General features: G+C 53.0%; 2 protein-coding genes across 2 annotated transcripts; both read left to right on the top strand.

Moving 5' to 3' along the window:
- Nucleotides 1-953: 953 nt before the first annotated feature.
- On the top strand, nucleotides 954-7,241 carry SRMS (src-related kinase lacking C-terminal regulatory tyrosine and N-terminal myristylation sites; the record flags this gene model as incomplete). The annotated part of the gene is made up of 8 exons (XM_079543427.1): nucleotides 954-1,309; nucleotides 3,119-3,240; nucleotides 3,986-4,152; nucleotides 5,065-5,203; nucleotides 5,611-5,769; nucleotides 6,253-6,434; nucleotides 6,577-6,733; nucleotides 7,048-7,241. 8 exons carry the CDS (start codon nucleotides 954-956, stop codon nucleotides 7,239-7,241), a joined length of 1,476 nt encoding a protein of 491 aa, XP_079399553.1.
- A 4,188-nt stretch (nucleotides 7,242-11,429) lies between these two features.
- PPDPF (pancreatic progenitor cell differentiation and proliferation factor) lies at nucleotides 11,430-13,595 on the top strand. The gene is made up of 5 exons (XM_079543375.1): nucleotides 11,430-11,496; nucleotides 12,136-12,224; nucleotides 12,729-12,806; nucleotides 12,983-13,079; nucleotides 13,305-13,595. The coding sequence occupies exons 2-5, from the start codon at nucleotides 12,170-12,172 to the stop codon at nucleotides 13,414-13,416; spliced, it is 342 nt and encodes a 113-aa protein (XP_079399501.1). The 5' UTR covers nucleotides 11,430-11,496; nucleotides 12,136-12,169; the 3' UTR covers nucleotides 13,417-13,595.
- Nucleotides 13,596-17,186: the final 3,591 nt, after the last annotated feature.

The following is a 17,186-nucleotide window of genomic DNA, read 5'->3' as shown; positions in this document are numbered from 1 at the left end:
ACCCATCTCCACACCCAGAATGAACTCCCCCCAGCCATGACAGCAGGGGAGGATCGAAATAACAAGCTCAGGGCCGGGAGCTGAGTTCCTGGGGGAGTTGCTATTGCCAAGCACTGCCAGGCACAGAACTCCCACTAATTAGATGGAACAGTTAAGTGACAAAACCCACACAGGGGTTGCTGAGGGGGCTGGTGGTGGGATTTGTAGCAGAGTGGATTTTCAGACAGCTGAAGGAACGCAACCCACATGCACTGTGTGAATCTCCATCCTTTGCTGGGGATGAGGGCTCAATGCGAGGGGCATGGAGGCACCTGGGGCTGATCCGGAGGGGCCCATCCTGAGGCATCAAGAAGTGAATTCCTTAGAGCTGCCCTGAGAAAGAGAAATGAATGGGAAGAGGCAAATGCAGGGTGATATCTACCCAGCAACTGCCCAAACTTCAGACCTCCTCCAGGTTACTTTAATCTATTTTCCTTTGGAAAAAAAAAGGAAAAATAAAGCCCTCCCACACACGGGGGACCGCGACCATTAACGAGAGCCCGCCGCTCATCACAAGAGCTGCTTAAAGAGCAGCGAGCCGTGTTTACCAGCACTCTGGAAACGAGCGTGAGAGCGCACGTTAAAATCCTAATTAAAGGCGAAGCCTTTCTCCTCTTGCGAGCGCTGCCCGGCTTGGCGGCTCCAGCTGTGCCAGATGTGCCCGCAGGTCTCCCACACAGAGACGCGTCCCGCCCGCGCACTCACCCCACCAGCCCAACGGGTTTCACTTTCAGAAATAGGAAGTTGGTGGCAGTGAGCGCCCAGACGCGTGCGGGTCGGGACGGAGGTGGAGAGCTGCCGGGCGCTGCGGCGCGGGGCCGACGGCATGAGCTCGCCGTCCGCCCCTCGTTGTGCCTTTGGGAAGCGCCGGGGAATAGGAGCGTGGTGACATCCAGGCGCTGCATCCTCCAGGGATGGAGCAGTTTGTCCGCAAGCGTTTGACCTTCTTGACATCCTTCTGGAACAAGCTGTGGCCACGCTCAGGGCCGGATAGCTGCTCGCTGGGGTACTTTGGTTCCGATTCTGTTTCGCTGCACTCGGAGCCCAGCTGCGTTTCCTTCATCCCAAAGTCCTCTCTCTTTATCGCTTTATACGCTTTCACAGCCCGCAGTGCAGATGAACTGAGTGTAAATGCAGGGGACAAACTGCGTGTCCTCAGAGAAGAAGGGGACTATGTCTTAGCCAGGAAGCTGCTGGGGGAACCGGCCACAGGATACGTCCCTGCTGCGTATGTGGCCAACCTCAGCCAGGGCACTTCTGCTCACCGACCGTAAGTATCCAACTTGTCTGTGTGTAGGGTGGGGGGTGGCCCTGCAGCAGCACAACCCTGCCCAGGAATGGCAATGGGAACCTTCATAGGGCTGTGCTGAGGATTTGCCTGTCCCTGGGCATCCCTGTGAGGGAGCTGATAGCAGTGGGGTGGAGGGTTCAGGATGGTGGGCAAAGCCTGAGGACATGCTGGGGACAATTATGCTGGTCCCCCTCCTGTGTGCATCATTCCAGCACAGGAGTAGGTGTGCTCAACTGAGACACGGTTCAGTGATGTACCAAAACAGGTCCCTGCTTGCTCTGGTTCCTTTTCCCTTTAAGGGGAGACAGTGGGGAGGGATGGAGCTGAGGAAATCACCAGGTCCAGCTTGTGTCAGCTCCAAAGAGCCTGTGAGAATAGGGAGAAGTGTTTGAGTTGAGAGCTGTCAGGATTCATTAGGACCAAGCCATGCCTACACTGTTCTGGTGCATTCAGGATGGGGTTCCCCTCCCTGCTGTTGCCTCTCCCATCTGTGTGGAACTGGGTTACCATCCTCATCCAGGAAAAGCCTGGACTCATCCTTACATAAGGCAGCCCAGTCATGACATGCTGGGTAAAGTGTGCCCTGAGACATCGGTGCTCCCCGGCACTGAGTCAATGAGCCCTGAGGCCCCGAGTCAGTGAGCAGGATGTGGGTGGGTGTGGGATCCCTGCGCTCCCTCAGGGCTCCTGCAGCCCCTCCATGCTGAGATAAAGGGGCACAAATTGCAACCAGAGCCCCTCCCCCTCTCCTCACCCTGCCTACACTTTGGGGCAAATTGGCTCGATTTGGGACTGCACCTGCAACGTGCCTGGTGGGTTTGGCTCCCTGCTGTGTTCCTATTGCATCCGCTGAAGTGGAGTGGGTGTTTGTGTCTGTGTATCTATATGTGTTCTGAGAGCAGAGGTGAGGGTGATGCCAAGGGGCAGCCGAAGCGAGCTGGGAGCACACAGACTGTGCGGAGCCACAGGTCTCAGCTGGGTGCTAATTTGCCTTGCTGCAGTAAGCCCATCATGGTTAATTTCCCACACAGCAGATGCTGGCAATCCCAGCTAATGATGAAACCTCCGGCTTTGCACATCCCAGCTGGAAGGAAGCAGCCTCTTCCTCGGGCTCCTGTGCGTCACACAGGCGTCAGGCCCCAACCACCAACCTGCCTTTTCTTGCTGGAGATTTCGTGCATGAACGAAGGGTTTGGTTGGGTACTCCCTCGTGGCTCAGCATTGCTGATAGCAGTGCATCTGGTGCAGCAAAGGGCAGCTGCAGTGCACAGAGCTGTGGGAGGAAAACTCCCAAACTGGGGATCCATTTGGGGTCCCGTACCCTCCTTCCCAGGTGGGGCAATGTGCATCCTTTCTCTGGAAATGGAAATGGGCGCTCCTGAGCCACCTTTGGAGCTGTATCCATCAGAAGGGAAAAGAGAAAGAACTTCCCAATTTTGAGCATGGTGCGAAGATAAAACAGCCTATAGCTTTGCCCTAGTGCATGCAGAGGATGAACTGGAAATATGAATTATTTGGGTCCTGGGGCACGTGGCTATGAGCAGATTGTTTGGAGAGGGATGAAAGGCACCTTCTGCTGAGCATTCCAATGAAACACAAAGAAAGCACATGAAGTTGGAAAGCTGTGATAAAATGCATCGAGTGCCTGTGAGAGCAGTGAAACAAAGCAGCCCCGTTGCAGTCACTACGATGTTCATTCTTGCCCCGTGCACAGCCTGTACAGCACCACTGCACTCTGCCCCTACTGGGAATCTGTCCCAGCTCTGACTGCCCTCTACTCTCCCCCAGGTGGTATTTCAGCAAGATCAGTCGCAGTGAGGCCGAGCAGCTGCTCCTCTCGCCTCCCAACCAGCATGGCTCCTTCCTTGTCCGGGACAGTGAGAGCAGCAGGGGCGAGTACTCTCTCTCAGGTAATTTTGGGGTAATTATCCTGAGAAAATGAGCACAGAGAAAGGAGCCAGGCTGGTCCCCAGGAGCAGCTCAATCAACACTGGGAGAAAAAGAGAAACATGCTGGGAGTGCTCTACAGCACCTTGTTAAAAGGAGCTAACTGCTTCCTAAAAGCGAACAGCTGTAGGTATGGATCACTGTGTTACTGTGGCAAAGGAGAGTGCATCGTTTCCATTGAAGTATGAAAGCCATGAGCACGTTACAGCAGTTTAATGACGGTTTTGCAGCACTAACTCCTGGGATTTCGTTCTGGTGGCTTTTGTAGTCTGACTTTGGCTGCAAGGTGTCAGGGCCTGGTGTGCTCCTGTGCACAGCAAATTGAGCGTGGGGTTTCAGGCCAGGCAGCGTCATTGCAGTGTGGTCAGATCCAAGTCAAACATCTCCAGCTCCTGGCAAGCCATAGCTCTGTGCTGCAGCATGCTTTCTGCAGGTACAGCTGCTCCTGATTCACCAACCCCACGCAGGGATGAACTCAGACGCTCTCTGAGCAGCTCGTTTGCATGGGAATGGTTTCCTCTCATAAAGCATTTCCTCTCTGCTCCAGCACCGCCTGTAGCTAGCAGTCTGCTGAGCCAGGCAATGCCAGAAGGAGGGGTGAACCCTGGGACTCCTTTAGAAGGAATTAAATATCCCAGGAGAGGCGATGGAGGGGGCACTGGGGACATGGGAAGGAGCTGAGATTTTCCCCCTGGGTTTCCCCTGCAGTGCGCAACCACACCAAAGTCAGCCATTTCCGCATCTGCAAGAGCCCTGCAGGCAGCCTGTACATCCAGAGGGGTCATCCCTTCCCTGACATGGAGGAGCTGCTTGCCTTCTACACCGAGAACTGGAAGGTCATCCAGAGCCCCTTGCTGCAGCCCTGCAGCCCCACGGTGCGTACAAGGCTGCCCCCCAGCTGCTTTCCCCTTTGGGCTTGGTTGGGTGGGTCAGAGACTAAAAGACGTGGAAGAAAGGAAAGAAGCTAAATAGGGAAGATCAGAAATAACACGTATCCATTTGGGATTCAAGCTTTGTTAAACTAAAAGCTATAACATACTGTTAGCATAACTTCCAGGTCACATTCATTGGCTGTATTAAGGCTGGGCTTGGTGTTTTTGTGCATGGAGAGCTGCCTTGCCCAGCTTGTGGCCTGGCCAAAAGGCACAGCCTTTTCTGAAATGTTTGCTCCATGACAAAGACTCAAAACCACGTTGTTACAAATTCCTTCAATACTGAGTCTGGAAATAGCTGCTCTTCCAGATTTTTCCTAGAGAATAATAAGACCACTTGGCTTTTCTATGGCTCTCATGCCAATTAGCGTGGCACTCATAAATCCAGCTACAGCACAAATCCCAAATTACTAGCTCACTCCCTGATTAGAATTGCATTTGCTAGTTATGGCTTAGAAATAACAATTAAATATGTGAATAATTGGAGAGTGAAATGGGCTAAGAGATAAATGCTTAATGGTTTGAAGACTAAACCAGCCATAATATGTAATGATATTAATTTATTTATTTTTTATTCATTGGTGGAAATGGAGAAAAAGCCATCTTTGGGGGCTGATGAGGAGTTACTTATGCATTATCATAGAACCACAGAACGGTTGGGTTGGAAGGGACCTTACAGCTCCCCAACCTCTATGCCAAGGGCTGGTTGACCAGCTCAGGTTGCCCATCCATGGCCTCGGGCACCTCCAGGGATGCATGACACTGATGTGTGGCCGATGCCCCCCGCCCTGCTCGGGACCAGCAGCTGACACAGGCTGTCCCAGTGGGTCTGAGCATGCCATGTCCCTTCTGCAGACCCCCCCGGAGAGGGATGGCTGGGAGCGCCCGCGCTGGGAGTTCACCCTGCGGAGGAAGCTGGGCGAGGGCTACTTTGGAGAAGTGTGGGAAGGACTGTGGAGGAACACAGTGCCTGTGGCCATCAAGATCATCAAAGGTGCGTGGAAGGGCAGATGATAATGGTGATCTACCGAGTGTCTTGTTTGCTGCCACGGCATTCATGCCCTTTTGTTTCCTGGTCCTCTTGGTCACTGTGTCTGTCTCGTCAAGCAAACTGTGGTAGGACCTGGCATGTAGCCATGTATGGACCTGTACAAGCTTGTGCTGTGTCTCTACATAATGGCTCAGCAGGTTTGTGATAAATCTCGATGGAACAATGACAATGAAAATGGGATCCAAAGCCCAGTGGCAAACATCTCATGGGTGTTTGGACCTGAGATGCAGGGTGTGCAAGCTTGAGAGGCTTGAGAGACGCAGGGAGGATAAAGGTCCTTATGTCAGATGGGAGGTGCAAAGCTCTGAAGGTCTGAGTGAGAAAGGGCTCACAGCAGCTTTCTCCGCCAGCTGACATGAAGGCAGAAGACTTCACCAAGGAGATTCAAAACCTGAAGCGCTTGAGGCATGAGAAGCTGATCCAACTGCACGCTGTCTGCTCACTGGATGAGCCTGTGTACATCATCACTGAGCTCATGCGGAAAGGCAACCTGCACAGCTACCTCAACAGTAAGTCAGTTTATTTTTCTTGGCTTTTATTTCCTCTCCCAACCTGGTAATCAGACTTTGAGGGAAACAAGACCAACAGCTCCCACCAAGACCTGTTTTTCTGCCGAGTGTATCCTTCCTCCTCCAGACCTCTGGGCTGGAGCTCTGGCAGCAGTTTGTGCCGGAGGAGAAGGAGCTTGCAGGTAGGATGGGGTGGGAGCAGACTTGCATGGCAGCAGGTCACTTTCAGTTTTGATCAAGCTACAGACCTCTGCATGCTCTTGCAGCACAAGTTGCTCCTCAGGCTCAACACAGTCCCATTCCTGATGAGCACATGGCCATAATGAATGTACCACACAGCACAGCCCTGACCTCAGATTTGACTTTTTCATGTTCCCCACATCTTCTCCCACACTGCTGGCACAGAGTCTCCTTTCAAACCTGAACACCCTAAAATAAATGTTACTAGTTTGCCTCAAATGCCCGGATCATTTGGGTTGACAGGTCCTGAAGGGAAGTCCCTGGGCACCTCCCACCTGCTCAACATTGCCTGCCAGGTGGCAGATGGGATGAGATACCTGGAAGAGAAGCACATTGTCCACCGGGACTTGGCGGCCAGAAACATCCTGGTGGGAGAGGAGCTCACCTGCAAAATTGCTGACTTTGGACTGGCCCGGCTCCTCAAGGTCAGTCAGTGGGTCACTGAGCTGCCCCACACTGCAGTCATCACCTGTTGACCCCTTCCCATGGCCTCCAAGGCAAAGCCCTAAAAGCAGCAGCTGCACTCATCTTGCAAGCCCTCAAACACTGTCTCCCTTTGTTTTTCAGGATGACATTTATTCCACCAGCAGCAGCACCAAAATCCCAGTGAAATGGACAGCCCCTGAGGCAGCCAACTACCGCACCTACTCCCTCAAATCCGATGTCTGGTCCTATGGCATTCTGCTCTATGAAGTCTTCACATACGGGCAGATCCCATATGAAGGTAGGGCTGATGGTCCCTTCCAGTATCTTGCCCATGCTCTTCAAAAGTCAGAGTGTCAGGAGTTGTCATATTATCCCTTCTGCAATGGAAGTGGAAGCACCTCCTGGCACATGATATGGTTACTGTTCAGGAGAATTTTGGTGTTTGCGGAGGGATCTGGAAGGTGGTATGGACTGAATGATCTCTCTCAAACCAAACCTGTGGCAGAAGCCGTTTCCAAGCAACACTCATTGATCTCTTGGCCCATTACAGGTCTACCTTCAGTAAGTCCTTTGGGAACATTAAGGTGAAGGAAATCTTCTCTTCCATTGCAGGAATGACAAACCAAGAAACCATACGACAAATCACCAGGGGCTACCGCCTTCCTCGGCCCAGCTCCTGCCCTCCTGAGATTTACAGCATCATGTTGGAGTGCTGGAGTGGCAACACGGAGGAGCGGCCCACCTTCCTGGCACTGCGGGAGAAGTTGGGCTTCATCTACAGGCGGCTGCTCAACACCCTTTCCTGAGGGACCTTCCCATCCTTCCAGCAAAACTCCCTTTGGGCCAGCTCTTGCCAAACGTCTCCTTCCTTATGGTTGCCCTCCTATAGGACTTGGAGGAAAGCACGTGTCCCATCCCCCTCCCCTTCCCCCCCCTAAAAAAACCCAACAAACAGCCCCTGGACCCTCTTGGTGAGGATGCAGGGAGGTGGCCAAGGGAAAAGGAAATGAAAGTGTGAATTCATTACTGGAGCTTGGCTGTGCAGCAGTCTTGGAAAGCCCCATGGTAGTGAAGACATCACCCAGTTCACAGCTCCATTCAGCCAGTAGGTGGGAGGTTCCTGCCATCCCCACACCAACATGAAGGTTTGCAGTTTGTTTTTAGTTGTGGCTCTGCTTGGTTTTCTTGTACTGTGTGTCTGGTGTCCTTGTCAATAAATGCATGTGCCTCCATCCCTGCTGCCTTCTGCACGCTGCTGTGCCAAAAGGCAGTGGGTTGCAACCAGTCCCACTCTTGCAAACCCAGATGGAAACATTTTGTGTGCAGACAGAAATGTAAGTGTCTCTGGTCTCTGTTTCTCCAGGTGGAAATAGGCAGCTCCTGTCCTGGCTGTTCCTCTCCAACTCCTTGCTTTGGTCACCTTCATGCCTTCTCACAGAGCCGTAGAATCATGAAGGTTGGAAAAGACCTTCAAGACCATCCAATCCAACGTCAACCCACCCCACCATACCCACTAACCATGTCCCTCAGTGCCATATCTCCGTGTTTCTTGAACTCCTGCAGGTATGGGGATCCCACCACCTCCCTGGGCATGGTAGGGATGGGTTGACAGTTGGAAATAGAGGCAGCATTGCAGGTAAGACAGCTTCACCCTGTTATGCTGCAGTGTAGAGGCATTTAACTTATTGCTGTGGTTTCCTAAGGCCCCCTGGCTCCTGCAAGCACCAGGCCTTGGTGTTACAGCTGCAGGGAGAGCTACCATGGTGGGATGAGGGATGTTTCAGTGCGCAAGGGGAGTGGAGACCCTGGGAAATAGCCAGGTCAAGTTTGGGATTTAGGGTCACAGCTGTGGTTCTTCTGCTTGGGAGCAGCTCTGAGGGTGCACAGATCTCCCCACGGGGCGAAACCAAGAGATGCTTCCATAAGCTCACAGAGTCCCTTGGTGTGCATCATCTTGGGAGCCTCCTGAACTTCCTCCTTATGGACCCAGGGGTACCGTTTGTTCCTTTTTCCCACTCCACGTACACTCTCCAGGGCTGGGCTGTCCCTGGCAGCACTGAAAGAATCCACTGAAAAACAGCAGAGGGAGCAATGCCAAGATGCAGGGACAGTGGGTATGGAGTATGTGAAATCAAAAAGTTTAAGCACTGCTCTCCTTGTCTGAGAAGCAGCCATGCTGTGCAACATAGCAGAAAAGAATCCAGTGTTAATTGAGCAAGCCTCTGTGATCAGGGGCCTGGAAAAAGGGGAGGTGGAAATGCAGCTCAGGTGTGCAATACTCCAGGATCGGGGCACATTTCTTCCGAGTCCCCAGCAAATTCCTGAGCCCTCGGGAGCTGTGATGCTCGTGAGCTGTGTCCATGTCCAGGGAAAGGTGCAGCTCTGGACTTGACTGTTCCCATCGGGAAAAAGCAACCCATTGGGCTGCCTGTGGTGTTTGGCAATGGTTGCAAGAGGAAACTTTCATCCTGAAAGCATTTTGCAGTCTGATCGAGCACTTACATACAGCACAGTCTAATGTGAAACCAAAGTCTGAAGCTGCATCCAATAGGTGATGGATTTATTGCCTGCCAGGAAGGTACTGGGACGTGTTCATGGCAGGACCTCTGCAGCAGGGCAGACTGCAGGAGTTGCTGCCACGAGGTGGTGCTAAAAATGAAGCAGAAGGTGCTGGGAATGCTCAGGGTTGCAGGTTGGAGCCTGCGTGCACTTGTCCTGCATGCGGCTGTCCTGCAGCAGCTCACCATGCAGCAGCAATGTCACAATGCAGAGAGGGGATGCAGGGATATGAGAACATAGCCAAGCTGGCTCTCCTTCCTCCTCTGCAGCTGCTGCACTGCTTGGGTTTGTCTCCAGCTTTGTCTGCTGGGTTCTGGCATTTCTCTGAGTCTATATTTGCTTTTGGAATGAAGGTGTAGCTGGGCAGGACTTACATTTTCTTTTATCACAGGATCTCAGCCTCATCTCCCACCAGAGCCGGAGATGCAATGGGCGACCTGGCTGTGTCCTAGCTGCAGGGGCCCCGTTCCTTTCCAAATTGCCATAGGAAAGGCAGAACTGCAGACACGTGTTATTAGAGACATCCACTGCTCTGTCTCAGCCTGGCACGTGTTCTCTACATGGACCCAAGTTGTCCAAGTGGCATTTGGAAACAGTGCCAGACTAAGGCAACGTATGAGAGCTATGTGTCATTTGTTCCTATTTTTAACGCCCCAGTTGAGCCTTTGTGAAGGGTCAGAGAGAAGCAAAGTTTCTGTAAGGAAAAAAAGAAATCCCAAAGTAGCAAAACGTAGGAAGTGGAAGAAAATATTTCTCATACTGGGCTGTTGCAGGAGCTCCTCCGACAGCAGAGGGATGGCACAAGGGCAGTAATGAGGGCCAAGAGCGAGCAGAAAGCACAAGCTATTTTTGCCCAAATATGTGAGTTAATCAACAGCCAAAAGGCCGAGTCCTGGAAAGCAGCATGGGGCAGCAGGTGAGGAAGGGGACACTGGTTCCTGGTGGGGTGTTGCACTTGGTGGCAGAGCAATGTGCTCCTCCAACAGAAAGCCCTATGGAAACAGGCGGAGGTCTTTAGGTGGAACTATGGGGTACCCTGCTTTTCTCTCCTGTGTCACCCAGTGAATCTCTCACTGTCCCGGTCTGGTGCACAATGCATCAGTAAAGGGAGGTGTGGGCTGAGTTGCAATTCCCAGTTCACCAAGCTGCTGGTGCTATGCTCTCTGGCATGACCCTGCCATGACACTTGGCCTCTCCTTGGGTCACTCTCACCTTCCTGGGTGCAAAACCAAAAACCTGAGTGCAGCCTTGAGGCAGCTCTAAAGTCTTCTGAAAGTTTTGGGTTTCCTCTTATCATTAAGACGTTAAGTTGGACTCGATGATCTCTGGAGGTCCCTTCCAACCCCTACAATTCTGTGATTCTGTGATTAGTGGTGGGAATGAAATGAAATAGAACAGCTGGAAGGGCCCAACAGCTCGATCACTTCAGTGCTAAGCAAAAGTCAAAGCAAATTATTGTGGGCATTATCCAAATGCCTGCTGAACACCGTCAGGCACAGCTCAGCCTGTGTGAGGGGCCCTGAGGTTGTTTTAGGGAGGGCTGGGGCTGTTGGCCAGGCTCCAGCTAACACAGGCAATGCTTCGCTGCAGGGTTATATGGGGACGTGCTCGTGGCCTGGCCGTGCAGCTGCCAAGTAAAGCAAGGAGCTGTGCCCTAAAGCACTGCTATTAAAATACAACAAACGTGAGCTAAAGCAGCGATATTCCTCTCTATGGAAAAAAATCTACGCGGAGATGAAGCGGCCCCTTGGAGCACAGCCTGGACCTGCAGCAGCATCCTATAGTGGGACAGCAGAGCCTCGAGCCAGGTGGTGCCAAGGCTGCTCTCAGAGCTGCTGGGGCTGTTTGCCTGGGGCTAATGCAGGAGCACCGCCGTGGGGCAGTAGGGGAGCTGGGGACAGCCTGGCTGCTTGCCCCATGCTTCATGAGTAACTGATTAACGACCAGAAACACAGGTGAGAGGGGGAGGAACCCCACCGTCCGGCTTGTTGTGCTTCAGTATGGGTCGTGCAAGGCTTTTTCTCCTAAATTAAAACCTCTTCTGCAGCATCGATGCAGATGCAGTGGTTCAGATCCCCTTTGTGCTACAGTTTTAAAGAGTGAAGAGGCAACGACAGCTTTTCTCTTGAGGGAAACGTATTTTCGCTTTGGCCTTTTTCAAACGTCTTCGCACCACATCTCAAAGCCGAGTCCAAAACTTCGGAACCCGCCGTGACCCGCCCCGCCAGGACAGCGCGCTCCGCCTGCAAGCCCCGCCCCCTTCGTGACAAAGTGGGCGTGTCTATGCACTCCCCGATATCTGATTGGCTGTGCGGAGACGGGCGTGGCTACAGCTGCTCTATAAATAAAGAGGGGGGGTTGGGCCAGCAGCGCCGCGGCTCAGGCCGTGCGGAGCGGTCGCGGTTGTTGCGCTCCCTCCGGCGGGGGTTCGGAGGGGCCCCGCCGGGTTCCTTTACCCTCCCCTTCCTCCTCCGGACCCCGCTGGGCCCTAGTGCCGGCCAGGTGCGCTGCAGAGCCTTCAGGGATGGGTTGGGGGTGCTGGAAGGTGGGGTAGCTCAGCTTTGAGCGTCGTTACAGGGGTGCGTTGGGGGGAAGCGGGGAGGGGGCCGCTTTGGGAGGGGCTGGTTGGGTCTCGTTCACCCTGAGGGTTTAGGGGATGAAATCGAGCTCCCTGATCGTGGCTGCTGTGGTTCCGTGTGGTTGACACGTGGGGGTGAGCCCAAGCAGCGCCGTGCCTCAGTTTCCCTAGCGCTGCAGCTCAATATGGGTGCATTGCCCCGGTGGGAGCTGGGCTGCACCCCTTGCAAAGAGCCTGAACTTGCACCCCCACCTTTGTTCCTTGTGCAACTTCATGCTGAGATTTCACAACTCCGAAGCATTGACCCGAGGAAAGTAACAGGATTGCTGCAGAGAAGCAAAACAACTGTGCTGGGCCCCAGGAAGTTGTTGCACCGAGGCTGTGCAAGCAGCTGTTTTCAAGGGAATTACTTTGGTTTTGCACAAGGCTCTGAGCCGGAGCTCTACGGCTGCAGATTGACACACATCGAGGACTCTGCTGGGCATCGCACCTGGTGTGGTCAAATCTTTTACAAAATAATCAGTCTGGTCCCTGTGCAATCGTGGCTGTTCCTTTGCTTGCAGGTTTTCCATCAGCACAAACCCAGGACCCAGAGCCATGGCCTCCATCCCATCGAGTGGCTCGCTAATGGCCACGCACAACTATCACCGAAGTAAGAGCAGAGCACGTGGGGGTGTGGAGTCACTGGGAGCCCACAGGAGCTCCTTGGCAAGGAAGAAGGGTGCCCAGCAGCTCTGACCAGCTGGGGAACAGTTGTGCCAGCTCCTCTGCCTGTTATAGGATTATGAGTTGTAGGGCATTATGCACTGCTGCTGTGGAAATGAGCTGCAGAGCCACTCTGGGCCATGGCAGCCACTGCTGCCTCTCTGGGGGGTGGCTTTGTGCTCCAAGGGAATTGAAATATTTCTTTTGAGCTCAGATTAGGAACAGGCTTACAACATATAGGCTAAAGCTGTGCAAATTAAGTGCAGGAATCAGCATCCTCTTGGCCTTGAGACATCTGTAAAGGTTTCTGAAGTGTTCCTTGCAAGGCCAAGCCATTAAATAACGTCCTTGGGGGTGGAAGTATTTTCCTGCAGAAGTATTCAGGTGTTTTGTGTTGGCCAACTTGCCACCTCTCCGTGTTTCCTTCCTGATGGCTGCAATTTGTCTGCAGGGCGTCTGAGCTCCACATCCAGCAACAGCTCCTGCAGTAGCTCTGAGTATGCTGGGGAGGTCATCCCCCACCACCCGGGTGAGTGCATAGGAATACATTCCCTACATGTCCCAGCGAGAACATTCTGCCTTTAGAAATCTATATGGAAGCACTGAGGACAGCATGCAGCTGTGCACTTACTGGAGCTGTCCCAGCCTTTCCTCTGGGATGGCAGTAGGGCTGCCCAGTGTGCACTGACCTCTGCTGTCCCCCAGGTCTGCCCAAATCTGACCCTGGCCAGTGGTGGGCCAGCTTCTTCTTCGGGAAGACAAATCACCCTGCCATGACAACTGTGTCAGAGTCCCCAGAGAGGTGAGTACTTTGCTCTGGATAAAGACATGGGGGCCCATGCCACATCCTCAGGACGAGCCTAACCTGGGTATTTGGGAACCACATCCCCATGGTGCATCCTGACCCCATGGGTGACATCTCGGAGGTTTTCACCACCTGCTGTTAGACTGTGGGGGGGAAAAAAAAGGCAGGTTGAACACAAAGTACCATGCTGCTTTCCTGACCCAACATTTTGCTCTCTTGCAGCTCGGGAGCTCTGCCAGTGCCTGTGGGGCCCCTGGCATGTGGGCTGGTGCCAGCAGCAGGAGCAGGACGCAGGCGGCATGCCAGTGAGCCGGGCATCGGGCCCTCATCCTGAGCTGCATGGCCCTTCCCTTCCCTGCAGAGCTGCTTGCAGATGTATGTGCTGCTTAGGGGTAAGACAAGGCAGCAACCTCCCAGCAATTCCTACACCAGTCTTTTACTATTTCTTGATGCAACGCTGTGCAGATTCGGTAACACGCGTTAATTGACTTTGTACTTGTACAATGGCTACTAATAAACTCAAGCAGCCTTTTAGGATGCTGTGGGTTGTTCTTTTCTGTGGTGAGGGGTCTGTCAGTCTGGGATCAAGCCATGGGTGAGGATGGGATGGATCCTGGAGGCAGTGCAGTCTCCATCCAGTGTTTCCAGCATGGCTATAATGCTGGGAGGGACTTTTGCAGGAGGTGAGTAGCTCTGAGCCAGACAGCGTGGTCATGCCAGCATGACTCACTAGTGCAGGGGTGTTTTGCATATGAGCAGGATCTGGCTTTACCACTGCAATTCTACAGGCGCCTGCTGCACCCTGTTCTCCCTGTGTGGCTGCACAGCACATCCCTGCTGGTGCTGCACGCATTTGCTGCAGTAATGTGCAGGGTGTGCTGCTGTGCTTGGGCAGGGAGCAGGGGAGGGGGGAGGTTTGACCAAGATGAGCAGTGCTGCTGTGTAGCTGGCTGATGTTTTTGCTGAGCTCTGGCTGGTTTTGCCATCAATTAGTCTATGTGACCCTTCTGCTGACCAGCTGATTACTGGGACATGCTGCTCACTGGAGCACTATGAAAACAGGAGCCTGCAGGCACCTGCGTGCAGGACAGGAACCCAGCAAACTTCACAGCAGGAGCAAACTTAAAGATGCGGAGTCCTGCTCCGGTTTGCTTTCAGCAAAAGGTCTGTGAGAAACCATGTGTGTACTGGGTGAAAAAAAGGGGGAAAGAAAGTCCTTTTTGTTTAAAAGCAAGTTGAGGTGGGAACGGGGGTGAGCATGGCCCTGGGTGCAATCCCAAAGGTTTGCTGCTTGTCCCCTGAGCAGGGTGAGGCTGGAAGCAGTGGGTCTGTGTGCTGCAGATTCCTGGTAGCAGCCCTGTGCTTCAGAGAGAGAAAAGTATTTTTTGTTAAGGCTTACAGCCACATAGGCTGCAGATTATCAAGTGTGGACACAGGCAGAGTCGATATTGCTGTTTGCTTGTCCACCCCATGACCACTGAGGGTCAGACCCAGTTCTTGGGGGAGGGTCGAAAGCCTACCCCAGAGTTTCGGGGATCAAGAGCAGAGATGTGTGTCGTGCAGCTCAGGACTAAGTCCATCCCACTTTGCCTCAGTTCTCCCATTGATGGTGCTGGCCTGGTGCTTTGCAGGAAATAAATTTGCTGAAGGTTGTGATGGACTTTGACTGTACAAATCCAAACTGTTTAAACAGTCCTGTGGTGGCTTTGTGCCCAGCACCAGGATTTGTTTTTCTGTCTCATGCTCTGGTAGGGAGCTGATCTGGGGGTCCCTGGAACTCCCAGGCGGGCCCTGCTGTGTGCAAGTGTTCCTGACCCCATTGGCTGCAAAGCAAAGAGAGCTCTGGGAAATGGGCTCTGGAGGTTAACATGGCCTAGGAAGAGGATGGAAAGGCTGAAACTGGGTGCTCCAGGGCTGAGGAGTCACTTCTGTTCTAGTGAAGTTGATGGCATCTGAGGTTCCTCCTCAAATGCTTCCTGACAGATGCATTCCTGTATCCTATGTCCCTCTAATGTATAAAGTAATAAAAACATATTTGATACACAGAATACAATCTATAATGGGCTACATTCTTTCTGGTGGGAACAGAATGGCTTTGTATTCCACCATGCCCGAGTGGGATAATAGCTTTAATTAATGATAGAGCAGAGATGCACAAACACTTCCTCTTCCCTTTGTGCAACAGCACTGCTTACACCCAGGTCTCAACCTGCTTTATAAAGCACAATGGCAGCAGGGTCACAACGGAGCAATGTAGGAGGAGTTGGCCTCTGTGTGGATGGGTTTTGGCCTCCAGCAAAACGTATCTGAGGAATGGCAGGACCTGCAGCTGGGCTTGGGGAGCCTCACATTGGGTGAGAAGGGATGGGATGGGTGTGGGGTGGATTCACAGGAGGGCAATGGGACTGCAGTGTGCTCTGCAGGTGGTGATGAGGGAGCTCTGGGATGATGCTGGGCGGGTGGCCAGATGGGCAGAGCAGCAGTGGGGGATTGAGGGGGGTGGGGTGAGAATCTGGGCTGATTTCTCAGCACAAAGCCTCTGCTATGCGTGTGGAAGAGAGTAAGCCAAATTTCATTTGTATCGATCAAGAATCAATCACTTCAGAAGTGAGCGGACAACAGGATTTGGATAGATTTCCCTTTTTTTCCCTTCAATTTTAATTTTCTCTCTAATTACAGTCTCCAAGTAACTCTGCCCCCCCCCCCAAATGCGTTTTGCTTTGGAGCAAATTCTCTGCTTGTCTTTCTCCCCATTTATCCACCTGGCTCTCAGGGCTCCGCGTTCCAGCGGGGCCTCTATGGGGACCAGGCACCAGCCGGGGAGCTCTCCTTCTCCTCCTCCTCCTCCCATTTTTTCCTATCTTCAGCATCGTGCTGCTCCAGGCCGGCGTGGGCAGCTGCTGCCACCTACCGGGACGGATCCGTCCTCTGCCCACGCGGGTTTGGGTCGCAGTGATAACGTGGGGATGTGATGGGAATGTCGGGTTGCTCCCGGCTTTTGTTCTGCCTGTTGCATTCTCAGTCGTGGGTACGGAGGATAACGCATGAAGGAAATTACCCCAAGCTGGTGTATGAGCAGCAAAACCTGGGAAAATGGGATAATTTTTTGGCAGAAACCGACACTGTGCTCAGCAGGACACAGGCAACTGCTGGAGCAGCATCTCCTTCGTGGGATCGAGGGAAAATTTTGCTATTGTTCAGTGAATGTGAAACGAATCCATTGCTGAGTATAAGAGGGGCTTCGAGAGAGGCTGGGTCAGCACTGAATGTGCTCATTGAGGTCCTCGTTTCTCCCTCTGGATGCAGCCAGTGTTCCTGCTGTCAGCCAGGCATCACCAGCAGCTCTTCATAGGAGCTGAGCAGGAGATGGGGGCTGGTTTTGCTCTGTGGTTCGATAAGAGCTGTCCCCAGGATGAATGCAGGCTTTTCCAAACTCGGAGTTGTGCCCAGCTGCCAAAATGCAGCAGCATCTCAGAGAGCAGGAGGGAGCTATATTTTAGCAGCAATGCTGAGGTGGTTGTGGGGAAGGTGAGGAGCAGTGAAGGAGTTAAAATCTTCAGAAGAAACTCAAGTTTAGGGGAGGAGCTGCTGCAGTGGACCTGGGGATGTGCACTGTAACCCACGGGTGCTGCTCAGCTCAGCGAGCAGGAAATCAGGCATTCTATGATGGTTTTCTCTCCAAGGCTGAATTTTGGCTGAGAGCCCACAAACTGCTTTGCCTTTGCAACAGGATGTTCAGCTGAAGGTGCTGTTGGCCAGGTCACCTAATCCAGCTGGGGGTGTCCAGGATGTTTCCAGCCCCTCTTCCCCTGAATTTTGGACATGAATACCCACAAGCAGCCAGCTGTGGGATGGGATGCTGATTTCCCTGTTTCAACCCCATAACTTATCCGTTTAGTGCAGAGGAAGTTTCTTGAGGAGCACCCCTCTGTGCCACCGCTCGTGCCCCAGGGGGTCCTGAGGACACTTTTAAAGGCCTTTAAGCTGTGACCCTTCAGCATTTCTGCCTCAGATCACTGCAGTACCCAGGAGCTTGGTGGTTGTGATGACCTGAAGGAAGGTCTGGGTTGCTCGTCTCAGTGCTGTTGAGTGTCTGTGTGAGCC

Source organism: Tetrao urogallus (genome assembly GCF_951394365.1).
Source record: "Tetrao urogallus genome assembly, chromosome: 16".
NCBI classification, from domain to species: domain Eukaryota; kingdom Metazoa; phylum Chordata; class Aves; order Galliformes; family Phasianidae; genus Tetrao; species Tetrao urogallus.
This window is presented reverse-complemented; position numbering and strand designations above follow the sequence as displayed.